The 12,532-nt window shown below is 46.6% G+C and overlaps 1 protein-coding gene across 2 annotated transcripts; it reads left to right on the top strand.

The window, feature by feature from the left end:
* Window positions 1-12: 12 nt before the first annotated feature.
* On the top strand, window positions 13-11,918 carry ano11 (anoctamin 11). 2 transcript variants are annotated; one of them, XM_036212981.1, is made up of 22 exons: window positions 13-668; window positions 743-897; window positions 976-1,041; window positions 1,778-1,914; window positions 1,983-2,040; window positions 2,115-2,225; window positions 2,296-2,461; window positions 2,732-2,822; window positions 4,628-4,724; window positions 4,805-4,948; window positions 5,201-5,338; window positions 5,418-5,516; window positions 5,585-5,687; window positions 6,787-6,898; window positions 6,968-7,022; window positions 7,102-7,199; window positions 7,301-7,437; window positions 7,505-7,710; window positions 7,784-7,920; window positions 9,780-9,870; window positions 9,955-10,086; window positions 11,661-11,918. In XM_036212981.1, the coding sequence occupies exons 2-22, from the start codon at window positions 889-891 to the stop codon at window positions 11,733-11,735; spliced, it is 2,262 nt and encodes a 753-aa protein (XP_036068874.1). In that variant the 5' UTR covers window positions 13-668; window positions 743-888; the 3' UTR covers window positions 11,736-11,918. The 2 variants fall into 2 exon arrangements, with proteins under 2 accessions (XP_036068874.1, XP_024136617.2); XM_024280849.2 differs by having other exon boundaries at window positions 14-668; window positions 976-1,083.
* Window positions 11,919-12,532: the final 614 nt, after the last annotated feature.

Here is a 12,532-nt window from a genome sequence, read left to right as displayed (position 1 = left end):
CCCCCCCCCCACCCAAAAAAAAAAAAGTTTCAGCTCCTCTCCATCCCTCCTCATGAAGGATCATCTTCTGGGACTCGGTGGGCGGAGCTTTGAAAACTCCGGAGATGTTCCGTCTCTGCATTATGGCTCAGATAGAACTGCGCATGCGCACAGCATGTCGCTTTGCTCTGGATGAGACACCCTGAGTCTGCAGAAGTGTTTGACAGAAGTAGCATGTAAGTTAAAGGAGAAGAAGATGTTTGATGTTCATCCTTTACAAACGGACACACAAATGAAGTTCTGGTTCTGAAATGGAACTCGGTCCAGTTTGCGTCACCCTTCAGTCTCGTTCATCTGTAGGATGTTTTCTGGTTGCTAAACATGATCGTGATCTATGACGGAGTTGTTTCTGGAGCAGAGAAGGGGACACTGCACCCCTCACCCCCCGGCGCGTGCATCTAGCTGTCAGCCACCCACCCGGAAGTGTCTTTAAGACTTTCCTTATGATGTTCGAATGAAAACCTCCGCAGCTTCAGCGGGTTTATACTGAATCTGCTTCACCTGAACCTTGTTTCAGCTTTTAAACGCAGATGAAGCAGAGGGGGACAATTCCTCCGAGGGGGGCAACTCCTGCGCCCAAACTGCAACAAAGCTCGGAAGCTACTTCAGAGATGGGCAAACTAAGATCGGTGAGTATCCCGAGGCCGCGCGCGCTCCCTGCACACACGCTGGCCAATGTCCGACCGCTGTGTTGCGCGCGCAGACTTCGTGCTGGTGTGGGAGGTTCGAGCGCGGAGGAAGCAGCGGGGGGGAACCGGCGAGGAGAGCAGCAGGTCCGAGCGGCGGAGAGCGCAGCTGCAGCAGTGGCGGGAGAAGTTCGCGCAGAACCTCCAGGCTGCCGGCTTACTCATGGAGAAGGTGCCGTTTCCGCGCGCTCCGACGCACAGAGGTGGTCTCCAGCAGCTCCTGAACTCCTCTGTCGCCTCCTTTCTGCAGGAGGAAACAGCCAACGAGAAGAAAACCATCCATTTCCTGAAGATCAGCGCTCCCTGGGAGGTTCTGGTGTGCTATGCAGAGGAACTGTGCCTCCGAGCTCCGCTGCAGGTCCCATACCGGGCTGTTCTATAACCCAGGGGTCTGCAACCTGACCCAAACACAGGCGCCTCTTTCATTGCTCCGCTGTGGCTCTTTGGCTCTGGGGAAAACTCAACTAATTCATTCATTTATGTTTAAATTGTTAAAAGGTTTAATCAGAGTGACATTATCTTATTGCATTTACAGGAATAGCTTTTAAAATAATTTGGATTTTACCCTAATGTTTTTATTAACTAGTAAAAGAAGATAAAATGATGAATGAACACAAAAGTCAATAATGGAAAATCTCTGGAAAATCTGTTTTTTGCATTTTAAGTTAAAGCAAATCTGCTGCAGCTGAAGGATCTGATCAAACACAGGATGGGTTTTGTTTTGAAAGGAACTTGAATGTGCTATTGTCAAAAGTGAAATAAGTTAAATTTGTCATAGAGAAACACTTAGTTGTAGAACATTTCAAAGCTATAAATGAAAGGCTTAATGGTCACTAAGCATAAATATATTTTTCTGACTTTGAGGTGAAACTTTGCAGCTCTCTCTGAGATTCCGTCCAAAAGAACCTGGACCAAATGACTCTTTTAGCAGTAAAGGTTGCAGACCCCTGATCAGCCCTCGTTTGAGTCACAAAGTTTAATTTTCTGTTGGAAAATAAGAAGTGAATGGTTGTCTTTCCCGCCAAAGGATGACAGGTGTGGCTGTGTTTCAGGCGCAGCAGCATTTGGAGCTGAACACCTCCGCCTCTGTCCTGAAGAGGTTCTGCATTCCCAACGCCATGAAGGAGTGGGTGCCGAACAGACCCGTGGACTATTACACTTGCGCCTTCCGGAAGTCAAAGATGCACAGGTGAGCTCCGTCTGAGACCCCAACAGTTAACATGTACCCCCTTTCTAAAGCTTCCGGTGTCTCTTCAGATTCGTTGGCTACGAAAACCACGAGACGTACTTCAGCAACACGCAGAGACACCGGGTTGTAAGTGGCACATGCGCAGCACCAGCAGGTCCTAACCTTCTGTTGCATCTCATCAGGACAGGTGTTTGTTTCAGGTGTATGAGATTCTGGCCAGGACAGTGTACGGCAAACGGAAGAAGGCGGAAGTGGGCGTGGACCGGCTGGTGGCGGAGGGGGCGTTCGCTGCAGCCTTCCCCCTCCATGAGGTGAAGAAGCTCCTCTGCTCTGCAGCCTGAAGTTGCTGCTCCTCCTGATGACCTTTGGGTTCTTCTCCAGGGACCTTTCCAGCTTCCAAAGCAGGACGTCCGACCCGATGACCTGAACCGGAGGCAGGTTCTGTACTTCTACTGGGCCCGCTGGAGCAAATGGTACAAGTACCAACCGCTGGACCACATCCGGGAGTACTTTGGGGAGAAGATCGCACTCTACTTTGCTTGGTTGGGTTCGTGTTCTGCTTCCAGAGCTCCATCAGCAGAAAAGCTCCTAGAAGAACCTTGTAGAATTTTGGATTCAAACTTGACTTTATTTCTTTAAACTCTGTTAGTTTTCTCTTGAAGTTTTGGTAGAAAAGTCTCATCCACCGTTCAGATTTGATGTCAAATCCTTTTTTTTGTGGGGGAAGCACAGACTTGTGTGCGCAATTGATGGGAGGGGGGGCGGTCACTCAGCACTCTCCTCCCGGCATCAGATAACGGAGCTCTCCCTCCTCCAGGGTTCTACACGGCATGGCTGCTGCCGGCTGCCGTCGTTGGAACGCTGATCTTTGTGTCCGGGGTCATGTCCATGGGTACCAACACGCCGGCGTGAGTCCGCACACTCAGCACAAACAAAAGGCGTCCTGCACGTGACCCACAGGGCGTCTGGCTCCAGCATCACTGCAGCTCCTAATGCTCCAGCATCACATTAGTATCGACTCACTGCCGCTCTCTGCAGCTGATGAGGAATCGGAAGGAACATCGAACGCCTCTCTCTCAGGAAGGTCTCAGAATGAAACCCCTCTGAAAACAGAAACCAGACAGTTATTCTGCTTCAAGAGAAATGTGTGAATGATCCTCATGACATTTAGACATGTTCCATCTGTAACATTCTCCCTCCATTAGCGTAAGGAACCAGGAACCGGTTCTGCTTTAAAGAGTGGAGATGTTCCTTCAGAGCTTCAGAAAGAACACCTTCATTTGCTGCTGGATTTTTTGGGTGTGGGGTTGGTGTAGTAGTTCCCACTCTCACCTCACAGTGAGAAGGTCCTCCATGGCTTCCTGGTTCATCTGCAGGTTTTTACCAGAAACTCTAGATTCCTCCCACAGACCAAAAACACGAGTCATGGATTCATTTAAGTATCCAACTTGTTGCTAGGTGTGCATGGTTGCGTGATTGTGGACCCTGCAACAAACTAGCAACTTGTCCAAGAATAACCCCGCCCGCCTTCACCCAACAGTAGCTGGGATAGGCTCCAGCAACCATGAGACAAGAAAATTGAATCAGCGGATTCAGAAAATAGATGGATGGATGGGTGAACAGATAGATGGATGAATAGATGAATGGATTATCAAAATCAAATCAAATCAACTTTATTTATAAACTTTATCTTTAACACAGCCAGACTGCTACAAAGCGCTGTACATTTAAACACCAAGAACACTAATGGATAAAATAGAAGCATAAAACAACTGAAAACCGAGACAATAAAAACAAAGTAAAAACAAGTAAAAAACAGAGCAGAGTCTCATGAATGCTTAGTTTTAAAAATGGACAGAAACGATGCATCACAAATGTTAAGAGTTCCAGAGCTTCAGGGCACGAATGGAAAAGACTGTATCACCCCTACACTTCCTCTTAGACCTCCATACCTGATCAACAGACCTGAGGCACTGGGAAGGAGTGTATGGTGAGAGAAGGTCTGAGAGGTAAAGTTTTAAAACAAATGAAAGAATCTTAAACTGAACCGTAAAACAAACAGCCAGTGGAGGGAAGCCAGGATGGGTGTGATGAGTTCTCTCTTTCGTGCTCCAACCAGCATACGAGCAGCGGCGTTTTGAACCAGCTGCAACCATGAGAGAAAGGACTGACTAACCCCAAATAAAAGTGGATTACAATAATCCAGCTGAGACGTAATACAGCCAGGATCACTGTTTCAAAGTCCTGCAGAGTTCAAAATGGTTTAACCGCAGATAACCACCTCAGATGGAAAAAGCTCTGTTCACTACAGAAGTGATGTGATGGTCAAGCTTAAAATCACTCTCCAGAATACAACCCATGTTTGTGAGAGAGTGTTTACAATGTGGAGCCCAGGTCCAGAGTAGAGGGGTCACAGTGGTCGCTAGGACCAATCACCATCACCTCAGTTTATTCTCATTATGGATGGATGATGGATGAATGATGAAAACAGACAGAAGCTTCTTTTGGTTTTCCATAATTTTTTTTTCTTGTCTTGTCCAACAGCTGACCAAACAGATACAAGCTGAGAGGTTTTCCATAAATTAAAAGACCATTTCTGTCCCAGCAAAACTTCAAATCTCTTTTCTTTCATTAAATCTGAACTATTAGGTTGTTGTTATGAAACCTTTGTACTGCATCTTTGTCACTTGCTCGCCGTCTGTGTGTCCGTCAGTGAGGAAATCTGCCACGGCGGTTCCAGTTACCGGATGTGTCCTCTGTGTAAGACATGCAAGGCGTGGAACATGTCTGACATCTGCACCATGGCGAAGGTGAAGGAGCTTCTCTGCTTCAGCGAGCAGCCCTGCCTGCAGCCCTGCAGACCGTCTCCTCTTTGTGTGTGCTTTTGCAGCTGGGTTACCTCTTCGACCATCCCGGCACCGTGTTCTTCAGTGTTTTCATGTCCTTCTGGGCCGTGACCTTTCTGGAGTACTGGAAGCGAAAAATGGCTACTCTGGCTCATCACTGGGACTGCATGGACTTCCACGAGGAAGAGGTCTTCCTGTTTCCTTTAGGTCTAATGTGTTTATGGTCATCTGCTGAAATGACTCTGTCTTGTGCCTCTTAGGCTCCTCCCACAGCACACAGAAAGTATTTTTCCCCAGTTAGTCAGTTTAGTTTAGTGTTCTTGTAAAGCTCCACATCACTGCTGAAGCTCCTTCTGTTGTTCCAAGTTGTCCTGCAGAAGGGCACGTTTACACCTCATTTCTGTGGAGCCCGGTAACCTCTGGACACCTCTGTCCCTCAGGAGCGTCCTCGGCCAGAGTTTGCCGCCATGGCGCCCACTGTGGAACAGAACCCTGTGACCGGGGTCAAAGAGCCCTACTTTCCAGAGAAGACCCGGCTGTCGCGCATGTTCACGGGCTCCATGGTGATCGTGCTTATGGTGAGTTTCATCTGCAGGTTCATGGGGGGTCGTCATGGTCCCCCTCTGAGTGCTCCTCCTCTGCTGGTTCTGCTCCCAGCTATGCGTGGTGATCATCTTCCTGGTGACGGTGGTGATGTGCCGCGGCATCATCAGCGTCATGATGTACCACACCGGGAGTCCCGTGCTGCGGACAGAGGTACGTCCCAGGACACCTGGCGGGTGCAAGTGTTGGAAAAGCCTTCAGGCGTGTGCTGTCCTCTGCAGGCTGCGACCATAGCCAACATCTCCAGCAGCATCGTCAACCTGGGCCTCATCCTGTTGATGGGGCAGGTCTACACGGCGTTAGCAGAGCAGCTGACTAAATGGGGTAGGAATCAAACACGACAACTCCTGTGGGACCGTCACACCAGCCTCTCAGTCACAGTGGAAGGAGGATCCTACTCACTCCAAATTCCTCCCCGACAGCTGCTCCCGACCCCACATTTAGCCCTCCATAGGAGAGCAAGTAGCTGCCAGCTCTCGGAAAATACACAACAGCATCAGTTTAATAACTGTAAGAAGTCGTGCTAAAACAAAAAGTCATGACTTACATTTCACTGCAAACTTCTGTTCTTCAGAGAACACCCACATAAAGAAATGTGTTTCTCTTCTGCGGCGGAGGGATACACAGCCCAAAGGCTCTACACCTCCCCTGAAGAAAACTATTTTGGACACCACTAAAGTTTCAAATGCCCCAACAGTAGGAGGGGTAGGGAGAAGCCTCAGGGGTAGGGGAGGAATTCAGTTTCAGCCTGACTCTTCTGTAGTTTTCATTCTATAGAGAATGGTATTACCTATTACAACAGTTTTTTTCATTAAACCAGATCCAAGCCTGAAAAGCAGAAGCTTCTGCAGCTTTCACTGTGAAGCTACGCACACCAGGCTCAGAAACGTGCAGTCAAGCACCCACTTTCAATGAAACATCTATATAAATGCACGCATATGTGCATATTGGGCTCTACATACAAAACATGCAGCCACTGAACACTTGCTGAAAGTTAGACCAGCTGAGCTTTGACCAATCAGGGATTCAGATTTGGTACTGACGTATGGGTGGCGTTTTTTTACGGAAGTACCAACCGTTGGATAGTTGATCATGGAGGGGAATGACTGCAGTTTATTCCTGGATGGAATTACGACAGAGTCTTTCATATTTCAAAATAGAGTTGTTAAAGAAACAGTCTGGAGCGAGATTTACCAGATTTTGCTGCTTCCACATTTCACCCCAAACCTCTTCCAACTGTAAGCACATGCACTAGCATTGGGTAGTAACAGTCCAGTGTGAACACCGTAAGCTAAAGGCATGATCCAGAACCCGTATTCAGCCCCTTCCTGAACACATGCCCGGCGTGTACGAGGCATTTAAGTTATTGTTCAAAGACATTTTTACAAACCTGACTCTTCTCCAACGTCTCTTCATGTTGCAGAGATGCACAGGACTCAAACCCAGTATGACAACGCTTTCACCTTCAAAGTCTTCATCTTCCAGTTCGTCAACTTCTACTCCTCTCCTTTCTACGTGGCTTTCTTCAAAGGAAGGTGAGACACAGACAGCCTTGAAATGATTCTGCACCAGCAGCTCAAAGCAGCTCTGTCATTCATCATCAGGTTTGTGGGTTATCCTACCAACTATGGGACTCTGTTTGGAATGAGAAATGAAGATGTGAGTCATGACTCAAAGAAGTCCTCGGTTTTCTATTAGGAGTTTTGATGCTAAAGTTTTTGGGTGGGTGTGTCCTCAGTGTGGGCCCGGGGGCTGCCTCATCGAGCTGGCTGAACAGCTCTTCATCATCATGGTGGGGAAGCAGCTCATCAACAACATCCAGGAGTTCATCCTACCGTACGTCAAGCTTTGGTCATTAATGAATGATTGACATAAGCGTATAGAGAACACTTTATGGCCATACTGGACCTCTTTTGTTCATCACTTCCTGTCTGCAGTAAAGTCAAAGCCTGGCGCCAGAGGAGAAGTTTGGCCAACGTGCTGGGGGGCAAGGTGTCCCATGAGCCTCATCGATGGGAGGAAGACTACCAGCTGGTGGAGTGTGGGGGGCTGTTTGAAGAATACCTGGAGATGGGTGATTACATCTGCTCTCAAATAAACTGTGTCTGTTGTTTTGCTCAAGTCCCCTTCTCGCCCTGCAGTCCTCCAGTTCGGGTTTATCACCATTTTTGTGGCTGCTTTTCCTCTCGCTCCTCTCTTCGCCCTCCTCAACAACTGGGTGGAGATCCGTCTCGACGCTCACAAGTTTGTGTGTGAGTACCGGCGGCCCGTGGCAGAGCGCACCCAGAACATCGGGGTCTGGTTCAGCATTTTGGAAGGCCTGTCACACCTGTCTGTCATCGCCAACGTGGGTACATTTGTGCTTTGGGACCAGAGATGGAGGACGAGTGTAAAAACCATCATCATCTTCTGCTCCTCAGGCTTTCCTGATCGCCTTCACATCGGATTTCCTACCTCGCCTGCTGTACCAATACAAGTTTGAGAAAGGTCTCCATGGATACGTCAACTTCAGCTTGGCCTACGCTCCTCTGAACTACACCGAGTACCCCATGTGCAGGTTCGATGTGCTATCGTCTACTTCCTGAACGCACCAGGAATGACCTGTGAGAGGAAGCTAAACAACCGTCTATGAAGTTTTCCGTTTTTTTGTTGGATGCAGATTTCCTTGAGTGAAAACTGGGGAAACATGTACGGGCAAACTCCCCAAATCCTGCAGACTGAACATGGAACCCGTGAGTGCTGTTCACGTGATACGTGCAGCCTGGCTGTTAGAAATTAGGAAATTTTCCATTAGGAGTGTAGTATGTGTGGACGTCCAATGGGCACTTACGTATCACGTGCACAGCCCTCGCATGCAGCATTTGCACGGTGTCAGTAGGAGCCCGTGCTGTCACCTCACTAACGATTAAAGCGAAGGTCTGCAACCTTAGACTCCGGAGCGGCCTGTGGCTCTTTTCATACTCCGGTAGGGCTGCCAAAAACTATTATTTTAACAGTCAACTTATCATAGAGTATTAAATTCAACCGATTAGTCGACTAATCGGGACTTGTACAACATACATCTGAGCCACACCTAAACCTTTAATGAATCCTGCAGCTTCTTTCCCTCATTCGTTCCTGTCATTAAAACATAGACTGTATATAAGAATAATATTATATACAGTCTATGCATTAAAACCAGATTTAGATCAAATGAGGTTAGAATCTGAATCAAAGAACTATTTTTCTCTAAAGATAAAGTTTTGATCTCTCTGACTCAAATAGAACTAAAGTTCATTTTGTGGTTCTGAACGTTCACAACTGTATTTAACTTCTCTAAACTCTGACTCTATAGAATTCCAGACTGTCCGATGTTCTGGCTGGTAGCAGGAAAGTGATGATTTCTCCATGTCTGCAGAAAGACTTGATCTCTTTAGAGAGCAGATGTTCCTTCAGAGATATTTCACTCTGATGGGGGAGATAGAGGTTGCAGGGATGCACACAAACATTTAGCTAGCAAGTTTGTGCTAATGTTAGCTTAGCTAGCATAGATTAGCTTGTTGTTATGGTACCAGTCTTCCTAAAACTTCCTGTGACATCCCTACTGACCTGGATTAGCACCACTGCACAGCATTAGAAAGCGTGAACTGCATTTTTTAGATAAACAAAAACTCGACTATTAAACTGGTTGCCGACTATTTTAATCGTGGACATAGTCGTGACTAACCGACTAATTGTGGCAGGCCTATCCTTCATAGAGGTGAATTAACTAAAGTCTGAACCTGCCTCAGCCACAAACATTTCTCTGTTCATCATCCTTCCTCAGCCTGTCCTTCTGATAGTTGAGTTTGTTTTTCTGACTCGAGAAGTTTCCTTCTTGGGCTCTGGGAGGTTTTCATGTGCCTTTTGGCAAATTCCCACAGACGATCATGTGCTTTTGTGTGAGGAATGTGTGGAATGTCTTACAGCATAAAGGTCTGCTGCTGGAACTCTGCGTTCATGCTAAATTTTTGCTGTTTGACCTCCTCGTTCCTGCCTTGTGACGCCTTTCATTCTGGAATGCTCCATCAGCTGCTGACAGACGCCCACCATTCAAGTCCGTTCATCAAACAATGAGATTTAGGTGAAGTCGGGTTGTGACGCGACCACACATGCAACTGCGTTCAAAAGCAGAATTTGAGTTTGTGAAAAAGCCTCTTTGAATCTGAACAGAAGAATCTAGTCTATGAAATTATTGAAATAACAAAATGAATCTGAAATGAGTTGAGAAACTAAAGTATAAACTTGAGCTCAAAAACTTTGCTGGTGAATATTTGGATGAATGGTTTCTGTCAAGAGTTTCTCTGTCCTGTAATGATGTGACCAATAGAGGGTAGTGTTACAAATGCTTTGGTCGGTCTCGTGTTTAGCGCTGATGATTACTCATCATGTTTGTAGATACAAAGCCTTCAGAGACAACGATGGAAACTACACGCTCTTCTACTGGGAGCTCCTTGCAGTCCGACTTGGCTTTATTATTGCATTCGAGGTATGAAAGCAGCACCTTTCCAAATCTGTGAAGTTTCTTCACCTTCTCCCACTGGATGATAACCGTCTGTTAATTCTCCTCCAGCACGTTGTTTTCTTTGTGCTCCGAGCCATCGACTGGATCGTTCCTGATGTGCCCGAGTCCTTGGAGTTAAAGGTGAAGAGGGAGCATTATTTGGCAAAGCAAGCTCTCGCTGAGAACCAGGAGGCCCTGCTGGTGAGTGGAGGGGCGGGCCCAGCTCAGCATGCAGGAACAGGGACACGCCCACATTGTAACGAATGAAAGAGCAGATTATTTCCCTTTCAGGAGAGATAAACTTAAAAGTCAAAGAACTTTATTTGATTCTCTTCAACGCCCCCCACTCAACATCCCCGTGAGGACAGGACACCAACATGTAGCATATTCACCACAATAATGGCTGATGACAAAGTGAACTGAAATGTGTTTGATTATTGTTAAAGAGTTCAAATGAAATGTTTCTGCAGTCATTCTAAGTCTATCTGGAAGACAGAAAAGCACATTTTTAAAATTCTAGAAGAAAATCAAGCAACTTTAAGGAAAAAAATAGACCCAGCTGGACTTTACCTGGGCTGCACAGTGGATCAGTGGTTAGCGCTCTTGCCTCACAGCGAGAAGGCCCCGGTTCGAATCCCGGCTGGGACCTTTCTGTGTGGAGTTTGCATGTTCTCCCCGTGCATGCGTGGGTTTTCACCAGGGACTCCAGCTTCCTCCCACCGTCCAAAAACATGCTTCATAGGTTCATTGGTGACTCTAAATTGTCTCTAGGTGTGAATGTGAGAGTGGATGGGTGTGTGATTGAGTCCAAGGTAGACCCCGCCTTCGCCCATCAGTAGCCGGGTTACGCCGGGGTCACATCGGACGCGAGAGTGCCGAGAAGCGGCGCGGAGCGGAGTGCACGCCGCTTCGCGGCGCTCTCTAGGTCACACCAGACGCGAATAGCTTCTGCTAGAGCTATTGCTTTTTTTGCCATCATGGTCAATAACCAGGATATCACCCCGTGTTTCTGCTAAAAGGGGATGGTCTCTGCCCCTGTTGACACAGACCCCGCCCCCCAACTCCGCAATCGGCCCACTTCATTGATCTGTTTGCGCGCGTGTGCGTGTCTGTCTGTTTTGTTGTGTGTCTGTGTGCACGCACGCGCTCCCACGTGTTTCTGTCGGTAAATTAATAAACTAAAAATATTACCTGATGTTTCTTCCAAGAAGAACCGCTCCTCTGCCTCTCTCTCGTTCAAACGCAGCCCCATGCCCCGCTCCATGTGCCCCCCCATCCTTCATGTTTGTCTTCAGTTTAAACTGGCTCTTTATTGTAATGATGGGTATCTCTGCTGCAGTTGCTAAAGTCTCCTGTGGCTCACTAAGGAAAACAAAACATGTCAATCAACAGAAGTTTATATTCTGAATTATTCTAGATTATTGCTGTCATCTTTGTGCATTTTCTGAGAAGCTCCAAGCAAGAAACTCTGAGACTTTACTGAGATGAAACCAAATTCATGCAGCAAAAGACAGGCGCCTTTAAAGACATCTGCTGATCTTCAGCCGGCTCTTTCCTGAACTTTGATCTGAACCCAGATTAGTTCTGACTTCCCCTCTCCACTGTTTGTGGCAAAGTTTCCAAAATCTGAAAGTCATCCGTTTAGTTCTGTTTGGAAATGAAATGTCCCTGCAAGTTTCTTCAGGTTGCTTCCCCTTCTCCATGTCTGTGTGGTAACTCTCTGTCTCTCTGCTCCATCCTCCTCCTTCTGTCCAAACTCTGCTGCGGTCCTGAAGCAAGCCACCCGCCCGCTAGAGTCAGGAGTCAGGAGTCCAAAGCAGAAGAAGAATGGAGCTGAGATGGATGGATGAGAGACTTTGCTCTGAGGAACTCTTTCACCTCTGTAATCTTCTTTTTCTTTGGAATTGTGTTGTTTTTTTCCCTTTTGCACCGAAATGATGATAGATGTACAAAATGTACAAAGAAACTTTGACATTTTTCATGCTGTCGACAACAATCGGAATGGAGTAAATGCATGAATGCATCAGAGATTATTATGCGAGTCCTCTTTAATGAGTATTTTCATGAGCTCTTTCAGCATCAGTTTAGGACAGGGGTGCCCAACTAATTTGGCAAGAGGTTCCTTGTAGTGCAATATGCGTTTCTTTTCCAAACTCACATTCTATTTTACTTTAAGTGCAACAGTAACATAAATACAGCTCAGAAAGCATTCTTAATTATGATTCATAATTCTGCAAATGTTAGCTTTCTGTTTTACAACCCTTAACAGTAGGTTACAAATAATACTACATATTGATCATTCAAGTAATAACTTTGATAAGTGCAAAGAACTTTATATATATAAAGGTAAACTGCAGAATAGACTTATCTCAGTGTGAGAAGTGAGCATGAAGACTGGAAGCTAAACTCTGGCAATGAAAGGAGTCAAAACCATTGAGGGATACGTGCACATGTTCACTGGTGAGCTGGGAGGGATACTTGTTCTTAATGATGTTAACAGAGAAGGCTGGTTTACAACTGGAGGTAGACCCAAACATTGTTAATGTGTACAATGACACTTTGATGAGAAGGAAACTTCTATTTTAGCACAAAACCTGTCAGGATCAGAGGATTCACATTGTTCTCTTAACTCTACATCAGCCTGCAC

This window comes from Oryzias melastigma, linkage group LG7 (assembly GCF_002922805.2).
Source record: "Oryzias melastigma strain HK-1 linkage group LG7, ASM292280v2, whole genome shotgun sequence".
NCBI classification, from domain to species: Eukaryota; Metazoa; Chordata; class Actinopteri; order Beloniformes; family Adrianichthyidae; genus Oryzias; species Oryzias melastigma.
This window is presented reverse-complemented; position numbering and strand designations above follow the sequence as displayed.

Coding starts and splice junctions, on each gene's coding strand:
- ano11 (XM_024280849.2), top strand. Junction 5,517..5,584: donor GTCCCGTGCTGCGGACAGAG/GTACGTCCCAGG, acceptor TGTCCTCTGCAG/GCTGCGACCATAGCCAACAT. Junction 7,200..7,300: donor ATCCAGGAGTTCATCCTACC/GTACGTCAAGCT, acceptor TCCTGTCTGCAG/TAAAGTCAAAGCCTGGCGCC.